The sequence below is a fragment of the Otolemur garnettii genome, unplaced genomic scaffold (genome assembly GCF_000181295.1).
Source record: "Otolemur garnettii isolate 467f Iridium unplaced genomic scaffold, OtoGar3 scaffold00140, whole genome shotgun sequence".
NCBI classification, from domain to species: Eukaryota; Metazoa; Chordata; class Mammalia; order Primates; family Galagidae; genus Otolemur; species Otolemur garnettii.
In genome coordinates, this window is record NW_003852535.1 from 1,997,554 (window position 1) to 2,013,596 (window position 16,043).

Below are 16,043 nucleotides of genomic sequence, written 5' to 3' on the forward strand. Positions count from 1 at the left end.
AAAAAAAAAAAAAAGGACTCTAAAGTCTTATATTCATTCAAAGAATAGTTACTGAGGCTATTCTGCACATTGGGGATGTAGTAATGAGCCAGCCAGGCAAAGCTCCTTCCTGGAGCCCACTTCTGGTTGGGGAGATAGACAATAAATGAATACAGATAAAAGTACTGAAAGCACAAGAAAAAAATAAAGAGAAAAAGAGTAGTGGTGGGTGTGAGGTCCACCATTAGCTAGGATAATTATAGGAAGGCCATTTTGGGGTGGTGACATTTGAGCAGGGCCTTGGTGAGAAAGATCCAGATGTGGGAAGGAGGGGCTGGGGAGATGACACAGCAGAAGGGAAAGGCTTAAAACAGAAAGCACATCTGGTAGATTCAAAGTGCAACAGGGAAGTCAGTTGAAGGCACGGGAGTGTGGTAGGCATAGGTAGGGCAGAGAGTTAGTGGCGACTAGATTATGGAAAGACTTGTAGGTGGTTGTGAGGATCCTGCTTTTTACTCTGAGTAAGACTGAGCAGAGGAATGGGATGATCTGACTTCTGGTTTAAAAGGACCCTTCTGTCCACTGTGTTGAGAATGGACTTTAAGGAGGTGAGGGTATTAGGAATACCCATTGGAGGGCTATTATAGCACTGTAAGCAAAATGTTGGTGGCATGGACTAGGCTGGCAACTGTGGAAAAGTGGAATAAGGGCAGGCTCAGTGGCTCATGCATATGATCCTAGCACTCTGGAAGGCTGAGGCAAGAGGATCACTGCCCTACAATATTTGTTTTTTCCATTCAATCACTGCCCCCCTCAAGGCAGGGCTGCTAAAATTGAGGCCTTGAGGTGAAGTTCACCCCTTCCTGTTCCAGGAGAAAAGAAATCAAGTCTGAGTAAGTTTGTTGAGAGCCCAGGAGAAATGTCTGGGAAACAAACACCTTCTTGAGTCCAGCCCTTCTCTCTTCCCTTTCAGGATACTTTGGGGAGCCAGTGTTCCTCACACAGCAGTGAGTGGTACAGGATCACCTATGGGGTTTGTCAGAGATTCTGATTTCTGGAAATTCTCCCACTTGGTCTGAGGTAAAGCCTAGACCAAGCACTGGACCCTCCTGATACTCAGAAGTCATGAAGACAAGGAAGACCCTGCAGACAAAACAGACATTTGGGGAGATTTGAGGATAACCAGGAGCATAGATGTCTTAGAAGCTAAATGAAGAAAACATTCCAAGAAATAGAATTAATAATAAACTTGGGCACGGTATTGAGGAGAGTATTGTAGCACATATTGCTTATTGGTAGGGCAAGAGAGAGAAAGAAAGCTGAGAAAGGAGCAGAGATGAGGTGAAGCAGAGCACAGGTTGGGAGGCTGGCCTCAGCAAAGGGTTGAGAGCACATCTATTGTAGAAGGAGGGGAAGGGGAGTTTGGGCACCAGGTAGGTAGTAGTTCTTGTAGAGTTTAACTAGAGGTCTTGCAGAATGTGTTAGGGATTTTGCTTCATCCAGAGAGTGTAAAGCCAATGTGTTTAGACCGTCAGTTCTCATCCTGTGAGTAGTGACCCACAGGAACTGTATTAAAGGGCTGTGGCATTAGGAAGGTTGGGAACCACTGGTTTAGACTGATGAATGATGTGGTCAGATTTGTGTTTTGAAGAGATCCCTCCAGCTGCACTGGGAGGAATGGCTTGCAGGGGTGAGGCCATTTCAGTAGTCTAGGCCAGAAATTTGGGTCCTATCAGGATGATACTGATGGAGATGGACAGTAATGGGCAGGCTGAGTGGTATGGACAGCCTTGGCGTTGAGGAGCTTTGGGTGTAAAGAATGACCCCTAGGTTGCAGCTTAAGCACTGGATAGGAGATATAACAGCAAACCAGACAATCATAAGCTGTCACAAAATGTACATTCTATAGAAAGAGACAGTCAATAAATAAAGGAAGATAAAGTCATTTTACTTTTGACAAGATCTTTGGATAAAATGAAACAGGATGATACATTAGAGAGTTGATGGTAGGAACTGGTTTAGAAAGGATGGCAGATGGCCAGGCATGATGGCTCACGCCTGTTATCCCAGCGCTGTGGGAGGCCAAGGCGGGTGGATCGCCTGAGCTCAGCTGAGTTTGAGACCAGTGGAAGACCAGCATGAGGGAGAGTGAGCCAGAGTGAGACCCTGTCTCTACAACAACAACAACAAAAAAAAAACAGCCGGACGTTGTGATCCCAGCTACATGGGGGGCAAGAGAATCACTACAGGAGGAAGAAGTAAAAAAAAATAAATAAAAATAAAAATAAAAAACAACTTCAAACTAAGATAAAGTGAAAGCCAGCAGAAATTGAAAGCAAAAATTAAAAAAACAAAAAAAAAATTTAGAAAGGGTGGCAGAGAAAGGCTTTTCTGAGAAGGTGACAATTAAGATGAATGATAAATGAGTCACAGGAGGATCTGGGGACTGAACGACCCAGACTGATGAAACAACCAATGCAAAGGCCCTGGGAAAGCTGTCCACTGCAGGGAGAAGAGGAGCATTGGGGGAAAAGGGAGCAAGGCCTGATCATATAGCCGACTTTGGGAGTCTTTTTCTGAGAAGCACCAAAAATAAATATTTAAGGCTTTTTGAAATATCTGGTCCCTGGCTCGGCGCCTATAGCTCAACCGGCTAAGGCATCAGCCACGTACACCTAAGGTGGCGGGTTCGAATCCCCAGCCCGGACCCACCAAAACAACAATGATGGCTGCAACCAAAAAAATAGCCGGGCGTTGTGGCGGGCGCCTGTGGTCCCAGCTACTTGGGAGGTGGAGGCAGGAGACTCGCTTGAGCCCAGGAGTTGGAGGTTGCCGTGAGCTGTAATGCCACGGCACTCTACCCAGGGGGACAGCTTGAGGCTCTGTCTCAAAAAATAAATAAATAAATAAATAAAATAAAATAAAATATCTGGTCCCTGTTGCAGCTATTCAGTTCTGCCATTATAGCCTAAACGCATCTAGAGACAATATATACATGAATGACCATGGCTGTTTCCCAGTAAGATTTCATTTACACAAAACAGGTGGTGAGAAAAAAAGGAAAGAAAAAGAAGGAAGAAAAAAAAGGAAAGAAAAAAGGGGGGTGGGAGAAAGAAAGAACAAAACCCGGAACCGGTAGTGAGATTCTGCAGTAATAATCAGGAAAAATGGTGGAGTACATGCATTAGATATTTTTCTCCTCCATAAAAACAATGAAGAATCAAGCCAAAATCATCAGAAACAAATTTTCAGAACTCCAGATATTAACCAAGATTTGTAGCCGTCCAGCTAGTATTTATTCAAGAAAAAATGGCTGAATCTTGGTAAGAATAGTGAACCCTGTGGTATTTTAACTTTCTTTTTGGGGGAGTGGGGTGGGCAGTCTTACTCTTTCGCACTAGGTAGAATGCTGTGGCATCATAGCTCACAGCAACTTCCAAATCTAGGGCTCAAGAACTTCTCTTGCCTCAGCCTCCTGAGTAGCTGGGACTATAGGTGCCGCCCAGCTAACTTTTCTATTTTTAGTACAGATGGTGATCTTACTCTTGGCTCAGGCTTCTCTCTCTCTCTCTTTTTTTTTTTTTTTGAGACAGTTTCATTATGTCGCCCTCAGTAGAGCACTGTGGTGTCACAGCTCACAGCAACCTCAAACTCTTGGGCTTAAATGATTCTCTTGCCTCAGCCTCCCAAGTAGCTGGGATTATAGGTGCCCACCACAATGCCTGGCTATTTCTTTTGTTGCAGTTGTCATTGTTTTTTAGCAGGCCCAAGCCGGCTGCCTCAGTGTATGTGGTGTAACCACTGTGCTACTGGCACCGAGCCCTCAGGCTGGTCTTGAACTCCTCAGCTGGAGCATTCTACTCTCGTTGGCCTTCCAGAGTGGCTAGGATTACACCCTTATTTTAACTTTCTTTAGCCTTACCACTTATTCTCCAGCTCAGCTATAGAACAGCTTATATGCCCGGTACTGGATGGATCAGAACAAAGGTAGAGCTCTTTCAAAGCCTCATACCCAAATTGTCATTATTTGACCTGTCTGGTGGTTTCTTTAGAGTCTCTACTCCAGAGGCTTGTCTTTATTTGACCTGCCTTGGAGGTTGCCCAGTGCTAAAAGCCTTTCACTAGTGTTGTTCATCAAAACAATTATAGCAAGCGTTGGAACTGCTTGAGTTGATGGGTCATGGTGTAGCAGATAATAGACTAATAGAAAAGTCTAAATGGAGAAGATGAGTAATGAGATGTCCATAGGGGCTTGGACAAGCTCCGACATGTTCCTGGGAATCTTTTTATTATTTATTTATTTATTTTTGTTCCTGGGAATCTTGAAGGTCACATGCATTTATAGGTCTGTGTGTATGCTTAGGGAAGCCCAAGAGTGCCCTAATCTCTCACTTTTGACTCATCTTGAGGCTCTTAATAAGCAGAAGATGTAGGCTAAGACGGAAATTAAACAGCCTGGCAGAGTGTTTAAAGCATGCCTCAGCACATATCCAGAGCTTCTTTTTTTTTGCAGTTTTTGGCCAGTGCTGGGTTTGAACCCGCCACCTCCGGCATATGGGACTGGCGCCCTATCCTTTTGAGCCACAGGCACCACCCCACACTCAGAGCTTCTGAGCAAAGATAGAGATTTACTAGTTCCAGGAATTTAAGGAAAATGCTGTCCAAGCATTAACCGATTACCAGACTAACCAAGTAAAGATCTTAGTGACTACACGCAATAAAGAACTCAGGCTTTGGCTCGGCGCCTATAGCTCAACCAGCTAAGGCGCCAGCCACATACACCTAAGGTGGCGGGTTCGAATCCCCAGCCTGGACCCGCCAAAACAACAATGACGGCTGCAACCAAAAAATAGCCGGGGGTTGTGGCGGGCGCCTGTAGTCCCAGCTACTTGGGAGGCGGAGGCAAGAGACTCGCTTGAGCCCAGGAGTTGGAGGTTGCTGTGAGCTGTAATGCCACGGCACTCTACCCAGGGGGACAGCTTGAGGCTCTGTCTCAAAAAGAAAAAAAAAAGAACTCAGGCTTTATAGAATTTGCTCAGAAACTAATTTAGGTTTAGTAAGTCAGAAAATTCACTAAACAAACAAAAGATGACTCTTTGGAAATGGCTGGGAGGCAAGATGGAAAAGATGAGCAGAGGAATAGCTTTGGGAATTATTAGGAGTTTTGTTTGCTGTGTGCTATGCGTGAGCTGCTGTCCACATTGAATAGGGCATTAGGCAGCAGGTCCTGTGGTGACTCAGGAGAGGGAAGGTAGAGGGCACAGACATTGGTAGATGTCTGTTTGCTCTGCAGATTGGAGGGGGTTGAAGTTTGCTTTTATTTTCCCCACAAAGTATGGGTATGAAACAGCGTACCTTGTTGAAAGTTAGCATGTATTGGAATATAGAGAACTGAGGAGAAAACGGACCCCCCTAGTACAGCAGTTTTCAACCTGTGGAACTGTATTAAAGGGCCACAGCATTAGGAAGGTTGAGAACCACTGCCTTAGAAGGTTTGAAAGGGTGGCTGGGCAGTGTGGAGTGCCACTTTGAGATTTGAGGTCATAAAATGTAAAGGAAGACTAAATTTAGAGTGATTTTGTGGCCCAGCCCTGTATGTTCAGGGGTAAGTGGCTAGTTGGGCTTCATCTGCACTTTGTTTTTTTGTGTTTGTTTGTTTTGTTTTGTTTTTTGAGATGGAGTCTCACTCTGTGCCCCGGGTAGAATGCTGTGGCATCCTAGCTTACAGCAACTTCAAACTCCTGGGCTCAAGTGATCCTCTTGCTTCAGCCTCTGTAGTAGCTGGGACTACAGACGCCTGCCACAATGCCTGGATAGTTTTTCTATTTTTTATTTTATTTTATTATTATTATTATTATTATTATTATTATTATTTTTTTGCAGTTTTTGCCTGTGGCTGGGTTTGAACCCGCCACCACTGGCATATGGGGCCGGCGCCCTACTCCTTGAGCCACAGGTGCTGCCCCAAGTTTTTCTATTTTTAGTGGACAAGGAGTCTCTTGCTCAGGCTGGTCTTGAACTCCTGAGTTCAGGAGATCCACCTGCCTTGGCCTCCCAGAGTACTAGGATTACAGGTATGAGCCACAGCGTCTAGCCTTTGTGTTTGTTTTTTAGAAACAAGGCTTGCTCTGTTGCCCAGGCTTGAGTGCAATGGCATGATCATAGCCTCGAACAACTGAGCTCAAGTGATACTCCCACCTCAGCCTTCCAAGTAGCTGGGACTACAGGCATCTGCCACTATGTGTGGCCAATTTTTGTAGAGATGGAGGCTGGCTATGTTGCCCAGGTTGATCTCAAACTCCTGGGTTCAAGCAGTCCTCCTGTGCTAGCCTCCCAAAGGGGTGGGATTACAGGCCCTAGAGTTTTTGTGACAAGTGATGGAGGGGAGCCAGAGAAGCAGAGCACTCACAAACATAGGACAGCCCTGATGGAGAATCACAAATTCTAAGAGTGAAGAGGCAGTGCAGCCAGAAGGGACATGGAGAATAGTGACCAAGTGCTAGAATTTGTGTGTTTAGAGTTTCTGATAAGCCCAAAGAATTGTTAGAGTTGGGCAGACAGGGTGAATGATCACAATTACAGGAGGTGGCAAGGCTTGAAGCTAAAACTTCAGAGGGGTCAGTTCTTGGTGATGGCAAGGAAAGGGTAGACCATGTGAGGCAGAGACAAGAATAGATAGAATTGAGGAGGTCAGTGAACAGTCAAGAATGTTTGAGGACTCATCCATGTAGATGTGGATGTCCACAAGGAGGTGACAAGGGGGCACAAAAGCAGACAGTGATCAGGAACTGTGAAGTGTGGCAGGTAGACATCAGAGATGGCAGTGCACAGGGGTGTAGTTTGATGGCATGGTCTTCCAAGAAGCCTCAGCTTTGAAGAGAGGAGGTTTAGAAATGTACTAGAAGTGTTAAGGGGCCAGACCCTGAGGCACCTTAGTTGTGAAAGGAAGAACAGCCTCCTCAGGCAGGTTACTGTCAGGATAAAAAGGAAAGGCCACCTCAGAGAAGTTAGTCCATCTTCCAGAAAGTGGAATGAAAGGGCTTGGGGTTTCTGAAAGAAGATAAAGGTAAAGAGGTGTTTACTGTCACCCTCCTCCCACTCTACTGGGCTGGGGAGTGTGCCTGGGAACCCCAGGCAGGCCCTCCCATTGCAGAACTTGCCTTCTAATGGAACAGTTAAAGGAAAGGATCTGAGGCCAAGCATGGTGGCTCATGCCTATAAACCGAGCACTTTGGGAGACTTATGTGGGAGGATGGCTTGAGCTCAGGAGCTCAAGATCAGCATGAGCAAAAGTGAGATTTTGTTTGTACAAAATACAGAAAAATTAGCCAGGCGTGGTGGTGGTTGCCTCAAGTCCCAGCTACTTGGGAGGCTGAGGCAGGAGGATCGTTTGAGCCAGGAGTTTGTGGCTGCAGTGAGCATGATGATGCCATTGTGCACTAGCAAGGGAGAAAAAGCAAGACTATTGTCTAAAAAGCCTAAAAGAAAAGGATCTGGAAAAATACATACATACATTCTTTTTAAAGGGATATCTGGGAAAAAATTAAAAGAAAGTCATTTCAGGGTGATGTCCATAGCTCAGAGTGTAGGGCGCCAGCCACATATACCAGGGCTGGTGGGTTCAAACCCAGCCAGGGCCAGCTAAAACACAATGACAACTGCAACAACAAAAATAGCCGGGCATTGTGGTGGGCGCCTGTAGTCCTAGCTACTTGGGAGGCTGAGGCAAGAGAGTTGCTTAAGCCCAGGAATTTGAGGTTACTGTGAGCTGTGATGCCACAGCACTCTGCCTAGGGTGACATAACCAGACTCTGTCTCAAAAAAAAAAAAAGGAAGTCATTTCAGCTAGTGCTAAGGCCTGTGAGCCCTCCTTTGGATGTGGGCATCTTATGAAGTAGAAACTGTGGCTTCCTGGGCACACTGAGTGTGGGTAAAAATGCTTGCTGCACTGACAGACACACTCCTCCCCCATTTGCTCTATGACCCGCATCCTGGTAGCTGGCTCCCTCTGGAGCATCACTGCAACCGTAGAGGAGCAGTGTCAGATGAGTTGGTTAAGGGGATATGAGAGAGCTGTTGCTCCAGGAGAGTACCTGCCCCAGTCATCTTTTCCCTCTTCCTGACCCTTGCCCGCCCAGACACCATCCGGAAGATGAAGAATGATTTCCGGAAGATGGAGGACGAGATGGACCGGCTAGCCACCAACATGGCAGTGATCACGGACTTTAGTGCACGCATCAGTGCCACACTGCAGGATCGCCATGAGCGCATCACCAAGCTGGCAGGTGGGCGTTGCCAAGTGGGACCTCTGGTGGGCCACCCTTGGAGTCTGGGCTAACCACCTCCTGGTCCCCAGGGGTTCACGCGCTGCTACGGAAGCTGCAGTTCCTTTTCGAGTTGCCTTCGCGCCTCACGAAGTGTGTGGAGATGGGCGCCTACGGGCAGGCAGTGCGCTACCAGGCCCGCGCACAGGCTGTGCTGCAGCAGTACCAGCACCTGCCCTCGTTCCGTGCCATCCAGGATGACTGTCAGGTCATCACTGCCCGCCTGGTCCAGCAGCTACGGCAACGTTTCAGGTGTGTCCCTTGGCCCATCACCCCAGCCCTCCCCGGGCCCTTCCAGAGCTGTAGTCCTTCACTGCCATCTCCTTCTCTGTAGGGAGGGCAGTTCCGGAGCTCCTGAGCAGGCGGAGTGCGTGGAGCTACTGCTAGCCCTGGGCGAGCCGGGGGAGGAGCTGTGCGAGGAGTTCCTGGCCCACGCCCGTGGGCGGCTGGAGGAGGAGCTGAGCAGCTTGGAGGCCGAGCTAGGGCCCTCTCCTCCAGCTCCAGACGTGTTAGAGTTCACAGACCATGGAGGCAGCGGCTTCGTGGGTGGCCTCTGCCAGGTGGCTGCAGCCTACCAAGAGCTGTTTGCGGCCCAGGGTCCTGCGGGTGCCGAGAAGCTGGCAGCCTTTGCCCAGGAGCTGGGTGGCCGCTACTTTGCACTGGTGGAACGCCGACTTGCACAGGAGCAGGGGGGTGGTGACAACTCGCTGCTGGTGCGGGCGCTGGACCGCTTCCACCGGCGCCTGCGGGCCCCTGGAGCCCTGCTAGCAGCTGCTGGGCTTGCAGAGGCTGCCACAGAGATTGTGGAGCGAGTGGCCCGTGAGCGCCTGGGCCACCACCTGCAGGGGCTGCGGGCAGCCTTCCTTGGTTGCCTGACTGATGTGCGCCAGGCTCTGGCTGCACCTCGCCTGACTGGGAAGGAAGGCCCTGGCCTGGCGGAATTGCTGGCCAATGTGGCCAGCTCCGTCCTGAGCCACATCAAAGCCTCCCTGGCTGCAGTGCACCTCTTCACCGCCAAGGAGGTGTCCTTCTCCAACAAGCCCTACTTCCGGGTATGGCTTTCCCTTGGGCGTTTCTTATTCATCCTTCTGGTTGGCCCTCTAATACCCTTTTACCAGCACTTGGAGAACTGGGGACAAGTTACCTGAGCACACACAGTTCTTCCCAAAGGCACTCTGGTTGTTGTTTCATGTTCTCTTGAGGCTCAACCTGGAGGGTGGGGATGGCTCTGAGGACATCTGCAGCTGGGCTGAGAATAGGGAGGTTTCAGGGTCTCCACTGTTTGCACTCTCCCACCCCTAAGCAGAGGAGTTGCACTGGGGTACTTGGAATGCAGGATGATGCTGTCCTTTGGAGAAGAGCTAGGGCACTGAGGGCCTCAGCAGAAGGTCATAAGCAACCCCCGCCTGGAAGAGTGGAACTGCTCTATATCTGGGTCCTTCCTCTTCACAGGGCGAATTTTGCAGCCAGGGCGTCCGCGAGGGTCTCATCGTGGGCTTCATCCATTCCATGTGCCAGACAGCTCAGAGCTTCTGTGACAGCCCTGGGGAGAAGGGGGGTGCCACACCACCTGCCCTGCTCTTGCTGCTCTCCCGCCTCTGCCTGGACTATGAGACAGCCACCATCTCCTATATCCTCACCCTCACTGATGAACAGTTTCTGGTGCAGGTGCTAGCTTATGGGGGGGGGGGGAGATAGTGGTGTTGAGAACATAGGAGGCTGGATCCTGCCCCACCTTTGCCTACCCAAGCCTCTACCTTGCCTAGTCTGTGCCCAGCTCCTGAGCTGCCCTCTGTATCCACTCCTTGTCCTCTGCCTCCTTGCCTAGGACCAATCTCCAGTGACACCTGTGAGTGCACTGTGTGCAGAAGCCAGGGAGACAGCACGGCGGCTGCTGACCCACTATGTGAAGGTGCAGGGCCTGGTCATATCACAGATGCTGCGCAAGAGTGTGGAGACCCGGGACTGGCTCAGTACCCTGGAGCCCCGGAATGTGCGTGCCGTCATGAAGCGGGTGGTGGAGGACACCACAGCCATTGACGTGCAGGTGCTGTGCAGGTTGGGAGTGCTGGGAGACAGCCCTCTGAATATTAAGACAGCAGGAATCAGCAGTGCCAGTATCCATGGCTTTGATCCTCCTTAGCTCTAGATTATGGCATCATTGCCCCCATTTCACCTATGGGGAAGCTGAGGTCCAGGGTCAACTAGGAACTGGATGCAGGACTGGGGTTGAAGATTGGGCCTCAGACCAACTCCGGTGTCCTGCCTTTGCTGTACTCCACTGGTTTTATAAATAGAGATTTTTTTTTTGAGACAGAGTCTGTCACCCTGGGGTTGGGTGCCATGGCATCATCATAGCTCCCAGCAACATCAAATTCTTGGACTCAAGTGATCCTCTTGCTTCAGCTTCCCGAGTAGCTGGGACTACAGGCGCCTGGCAAGTTTTTCTTTCTTCCTTTTTTTTCTTTTTTTTTAGTAGAGACCGGGTGCTTTTGCTTGGTCTTGATTCAAACTCCTAAACTCAAGCAATCCCCCTGCCTTGGCCTCCCAGAGTGCTAGGATTACAGGCGTGAGCCGCCGTGCCAGGCCCTAAATAGTGATCTTATACCAACTAGATTGCTGGCTCTTTGGTCACTGCCTTCTGTTCTTGTAACAATTGAGTAGTAACTTAGAGCGTCCTCCGCACCTGATGGGCGGCGGATTCCCCAGGCTCCGGCCTCCTTGCAGTACTTTCTTTCGCCACTAGGTGGGGCTCCTGTACGAAGAGGGTGTTCGCAAGGCCCAGAGCAGCGACTCCAGCAAAAGGACCTTCTCCGTGTACAGCAGCTCCAGGCAGCAGGGCCGCTATGCCCCTAGCTATACACCCAGGTCTGGCTGGTCAGGAGAGCCCCAGGGGATGGACAAAAGAGGAAGAAGATGCAGAGTGGGCCCTGATTTCTTGTGTCTTCCCATCCAGTGCCCCAATGGACACCAACCTCTTGAGCAATATCCAGAAGCTATTTTCTGAACGTATTGATGTGTTCAGCCCTGTGGAGTTCAACAAGGTGAACTCAGTGACCCAGACCCGGGGAAGGTTGGCTGAAGTAGCCCCACAACATCCCAGGGAGCCCTAGAACCCTGTCTGTGCCCAACTAGGGCTGACCCTGACACTCCAGTCTCTTGTCTCCAGGGCTGTTTTACTAGTCCAAAACCCTAACACCACCATTCCATAGCTCTGACCTTGGTATGTGCCCAGGCTGGCTTTGGGTGCTGAATTAACATGCCTTTTTGCCCTTGTCCTTGTCCCCACAGTAGTCCTACATCCTCCCCAAGATTTCTATTCACACTATGCTCTCTTTCCTAGGCCAACCTAAGCTTATGTATCTGGTGCCCTCCTTCTAACTCAGTAATGCTCCTCCCACCCCGTGTTGCTGTGGGACTCCGCCTCTGCCTCTTAATTGCTGGGCTCTACCTGTCCCCTCCAGATGGTGCTAATATTGTATTCCTCTCATCTTACCTGGGCCCTGGGACTTTCTGCCTCATTGTAACTATGGGCATTTTAGGTCTCCTCTGGCTCCTGCTGAGAAGTGGTTGCCCCTCCTCCAACATCTTCTGTTACAGCTGCATCCCTGTGTCCTTGCCTGCAGGTGTCAGTGCTGACTGGTATCATCAAGATCAGCCTGAAGACGCTGCTAGAGTGTGTCCGGTTGCGCACCTTCGGGCGCTTTGGGCTACAGCAAGTGCAAGTGGACTGCCACTTTTTGCAACTCTACCTGTGGCGCTTTGTGGCAGACGAGGAGCTCGTGCACCTGCTGCTGGACGAAGTGGTGGCCTCGGCTGCCCTTCGCTGCCTGGACCCAGTGCCCATGGAGCCCAGTGTGGTGGAGGTCATTTGTGAGCGCGGCTAGGCCCTGCAGCTGCTGTGCACAGGCCCGTTCTGCAGCTGCTGTGCGCAGGCCTGCTCCGGAGTCCCAACCCGCCCCTGCCTTGGTCTTGGCCCTGGCGGTCATTCCTCACCGGCAGGTGTCCGGACCCGCCTAATAAACAAGTGCGGCCTCCTCCTACCTCTGGATTGCTGGGCGGGACTTGCTGGGGGTGGAGTTTTGCGGCTGAGGCGCCTTATGAGGCGCCCGTGTCGGGTCCACCCCCAGAGCGGATTGGCTGGTGCTCTGGGCTCAGGATGGGCCGGGGGTGGGGCCATTGAAAGCCCTTGGGACAAGTCTGGTCGCTGTCTAAGCTGAGCGTTGAGACAGGTGCAGGCGCAGCAGGACCCTCCAAATCACTGATCCCATCCTAGGGGGTGGAACAAGCTGTGTTTCCTTGACCGACTTTTGTGAGCCCCCTCTCTCCGGTGGAGCGGAGACCATGGCCCCTCAGGGCTCCCAGGCCCCGCTGGAATTCGGGGGGCCCTTGGGTAATGGACCAGAGAGGGAGTAACTGGGGCAGAGGCTGAGCGAGGGAGAGCTGGAGGGGGTGTGCTACGAGCCGGGAGGGGGGCAAGATTTGAAGATGGAAGGCTTGGGGGAAATCCGGGGTTTGGAGGGATAGTGTCTGGTGAGAGCTGAGAAGGAGCTGGTTCTGGATGCTGCAGAGCAGGTGATTTGTGGAGTAGACTGGGAGTCAGAACAGGAGGTTGGTTCATCGAGGAGGTCTGGGGGCTGGGGACCAAGATGGAAGTCAGGGAAGGGGACTGGAAGGCAGCGGGGGTCTTGGGGGCAGAGGGCTAAGAACAGGATAGGCAGGCGGGCGCTGGGAATGGAAGACCCCAGGAAGACAGGGAGCCTGCAGGGGTCGGGGTGGGGGGGAGCCGGGGAGCGGACGCCCAACGCTGTGGCCTCCTCTCCTAGGCGCTGCGGCGCTGCTGCTGCTGCTGCCTGCCACCATGTTCCATCTGCTCTTGGTGGCCCGCTCAGGCCCGGCGCGGCTACTGGGCCCACCCCCCTACCTGCCCGGGCCGGAGGAGCTGTGGAGCCCGCGGGCGCTGCTGCTGTGGCTCACCTGGCTCAGCCTGCAGGTGGCGCTCTACCTATTGCCAGCGCGCAAGGTGTGGGCTCTGCTCGCGGACGCGTGGGGGAGGAAGGAAGGGCTCGGCTATGGAGAAGACCCTCCTTCCATCCCCTGTGCAAGCCTTAACAGAACCCTTCGTATCTGTAGGTGGCTGAGGGGCAGGAATTGAAGGACAAGAGTCGCCTCTGCTACCCCATTAACGGTGTCTGGAGGGGGACCCTTGCCCAGGATTTGCGCGGGTGGGGGCAGAACTCCAGGGGTAGCTGGGAGGTCTGTGGAGATTAGCCCTAACCCTAAGCTCCTTTACGTGCCCCTTCTACCGCCGGGACAGACGCCTGGGGTCTCTCCATGCCCCTTGTCCCCACACCCCTATGCCACTTACTACTGCTCTGTGCAGTTAGAGTGATCCCCAAGGCCAAGAGGGCAGCCTAATGCTTGAGACAAAGTCTGTGTCCTCTCTGTACTTTGGGGTGTGGGGGGGGGTGGCAGGTGTGTACTGGGGGGACCTGCAGGTGCACAGTCCCAGGACTCATTGTGTGCTGTGGTTCAGGCTTCCAGGCCCTGGTGCTGACAGCTCTGCTGGTGGGGCTGGGGGTGTCAGTGGGGCTGCCCCTCAGGGCTCTCCCGGAAATGCTCCTGCCCCTGGCTTTTGTGGCCACCCTCACGGCTTTCATCTTCAGCCTCTTTCTCTATATGAAGGCTCTGGTAGCACCTGCCTCAGCCCTGGCACCTGGGGGAAACTCAGGTAAGATGGGGTCCCTGGGGAGTAGAGATGGAGGCAGACAGGGGCTCCTGCCTCCACCTTCATCCCCCATTATTCTTCAGGTAATCCAATTTACGACTTTTTCCTGGGACGGGAACTCAACCCTCGCATCTATTCCTTTGACTTTAAATATTTCTGTGAACTTCGGCCTGGCCTCATCAGCTGGGTATGCTGGGCTGGCTTGCAGCCAGGGGACAGGGGCAATGGGAGAACAGTGTTTGGGCAAGGCAAAGTCAAAATTTGTGCAGGCATGAATCATCAATCATTCATTCATTTCACAAACATTTGTTGAGTCCACCATGTGCCCTAGGTACTGGGAGACAAAAAATCTCTGCCGCATAGAGCCTACATTCTAGAGGAAAAGACAGACCAAAAAAAAAGAAAGAAAGAAAAGAAAAGAAAGAAAAAGAAAAAGTAAAGTATACATAGCATGTCAGGAATGACAAGTACGGGGGAACAAAGCACAGGGATCTAGGAGAACATGTGCAATTTTGTTTTCTTTTTCAGTTTATTGCCCCCATGGAGTGCTGTGGCCTCATAGCTCACAGCAACCTCAAACTCTTGGGCTCAAGTGATTCTCTTGCCTCAGCTCCTAAATAGCTGGGACTATAGGTACCCGCCACAATGCCCAGCCATTTTTAGAGACCGGGTATCGCTCTGGCCCAGACTGGTTTCAAATCTGTCACCCACCTTGGCTTCCCAGAATGTTAGGAATACAGGTGTGAGCCAGAGTGCCCAGCCTAGTATGTGCAATTTTGAATACAGTAGTCAAGCCCAGAGTCTATTTCCGGGAAGGAGATCACATGCTACTTGGTGGGTCAGAGCACTGCAGAACTTAGAGTTGATCACTGTATTAGCAACTTGTCTGTTACTGGGGACCTTGACAGCATTCCTACTGGGTTCTTTTCTTTCTTTCTTTCTTTCTTTTTTTTTTTTTTTTGAGACAGAGTCTCAGTATGTCGCCCTCGGTAGAGTGTGGGTGGCAACTCAGCTCACAGCAACCTCAAACTCTTGGGCTTAGGTGATTCTCTTGGCTCAGCCTCTGAACTCTTGCCTAAGCCCAAGAGTTTTGAGGTGAGAAGGGTGCCTGAGATTTTTTTTTGTCTCCCAGTACCTAGGGCACATGGTGGACTCAACAAATGTTTGTGAAATGAATGTGGACTCAAGTCCCAAGTAGCTGGGGCTACAGGCACCTGCCATGATGCTCAGCTATTTTGTTGCTGTTGTCATTGTTTAGCAGGCCCTGGCCAAGTTCGAACCCACCAGTCCTGGTACATGTGGCTGGTGCCCTAACCACTGAGCTATGAGTGCCTAGCCTCCTACTGGGTTCTTATGTTATAATTACCCAAGCTGGACCACAACCAAGATTACCTGAGGAACTCTTCGTTAAGGTCTCTCATGTCACCCTGGAAATGATCTCATCTGAGGCAGGTGTGCTAAGTACCCACTATGATTCTGGCCTAACCACAGGAACATCAACCTCTGTGGCTATTTCCTCTTCTGTGAAATAGGATAAAATTAAAGCTTTCTCCCAAGATTACTGTGAGGCTTAGAAGAGGTAACCTTAATGACAGAGTCAAGGTCATGGCTTCTAAACACAGGTCAGCTCCAGCTAGCCACCACTCACACTTACCATGTGCCCAAAATGCTGTGCTTAGTGCTTAATGGCACAATGCCATTGAGTTCTCAGCTTCATGAAGCAGGTCTCTAATTACCCCCATTTCCACACGAGTGTGGGGATGGGCTTTGGAGAGCCTAAGCACTCTGCCCAAGTGGCAGAGCTGATTCAAAACCAGGTCTGAGGCTGGGTACGGTGGCTCATGCTTGTAATCCTAGCATTCTGGGAGGCCGAGGTGGGTGGAATGCCTGAGCTCAGGAGTTCAGGCATGCCCCTGCCCATGTCCAGCCGGGCCACTCACTGTAGGGCAAGGACCAAGGAATTCAAGACTAGCCTGAGCTAGAGCAAGACTCCATTCCTTTTTTTTTTTTTT

The 16,043-nt window shown here is 51.0% G+C and overlaps 2 protein-coding genes across 5 annotated transcripts in view; both read left to right on the forward strand.

Moving 5' to 3' along the window:
* Nucleotides 1-12,346, forward strand: part of VPS51 (VPS51, GARP complex subunit) — an 18,098-nt gene extending 5,752 nt beyond the window's left edge. For all 3 annotated transcript variants that reach the window (XM_003798635.2, XM_023518456.1, XM_023518455.1), the window contains exons 3-10: nucleotides 8,118-8,264; nucleotides 8,336-8,555; nucleotides 8,638-9,355; nucleotides 9,756-9,971; nucleotides 10,132-10,350; nucleotides 11,050-11,171; nucleotides 11,260-11,347; nucleotides 11,930-12,346. In XM_003798635.2, the coding sequence (XP_003798683.1) occupies nucleotides 8,118-8,264; nucleotides 8,336-8,555; nucleotides 8,638-9,355; nucleotides 9,756-9,971; nucleotides 10,132-10,350; nucleotides 11,050-11,171; nucleotides 11,260-11,347; nucleotides 11,930-12,190 (1,991 nt within the window). In that variant the 3' untranslated portion in view covers nucleotides 12,191-12,346. The remainder of the gene's footprint in view (nucleotides 1-8,117; nucleotides 8,265-8,335; nucleotides 8,556-8,637; nucleotides 9,356-9,755; nucleotides 9,972-10,131; nucleotides 10,351-11,049; nucleotides 11,172-11,259; nucleotides 11,348-11,929) is intronic.
* Nucleotides 12,347-12,475: 129 nt separating this feature from the next.
* The window catches only part of TM7SF2 (transmembrane 7 superfamily member 2), a 6,095-nt gene continuing 2,527 nt past the window's right edge, over nucleotides 12,476-16,043 (forward strand). Inside the window, exons 1-5 of one of the 2 annotated variants that reach the window (XM_023518457.1) lie at nucleotides 12,476-12,696; nucleotides 13,130-13,326; nucleotides 13,437-13,491; nucleotides 13,840-14,034; nucleotides 14,115-14,218. In XM_023518457.1, coding sequence (XP_023374225.1) covers nucleotides 12,648-12,696; nucleotides 13,130-13,326; nucleotides 13,437-13,491; nucleotides 13,840-14,034; nucleotides 14,115-14,218 — 600 coding nt within the window. In that variant the 5' untranslated portion in view covers nucleotides 12,476-12,647. The remainder of the gene's footprint in view (nucleotides 12,697-13,129; nucleotides 13,327-13,436; nucleotides 13,492-13,839; nucleotides 14,035-14,114; nucleotides 14,219-16,043) is intronic. The other variant, XM_003798636.3, reaches the window with a different exon arrangement.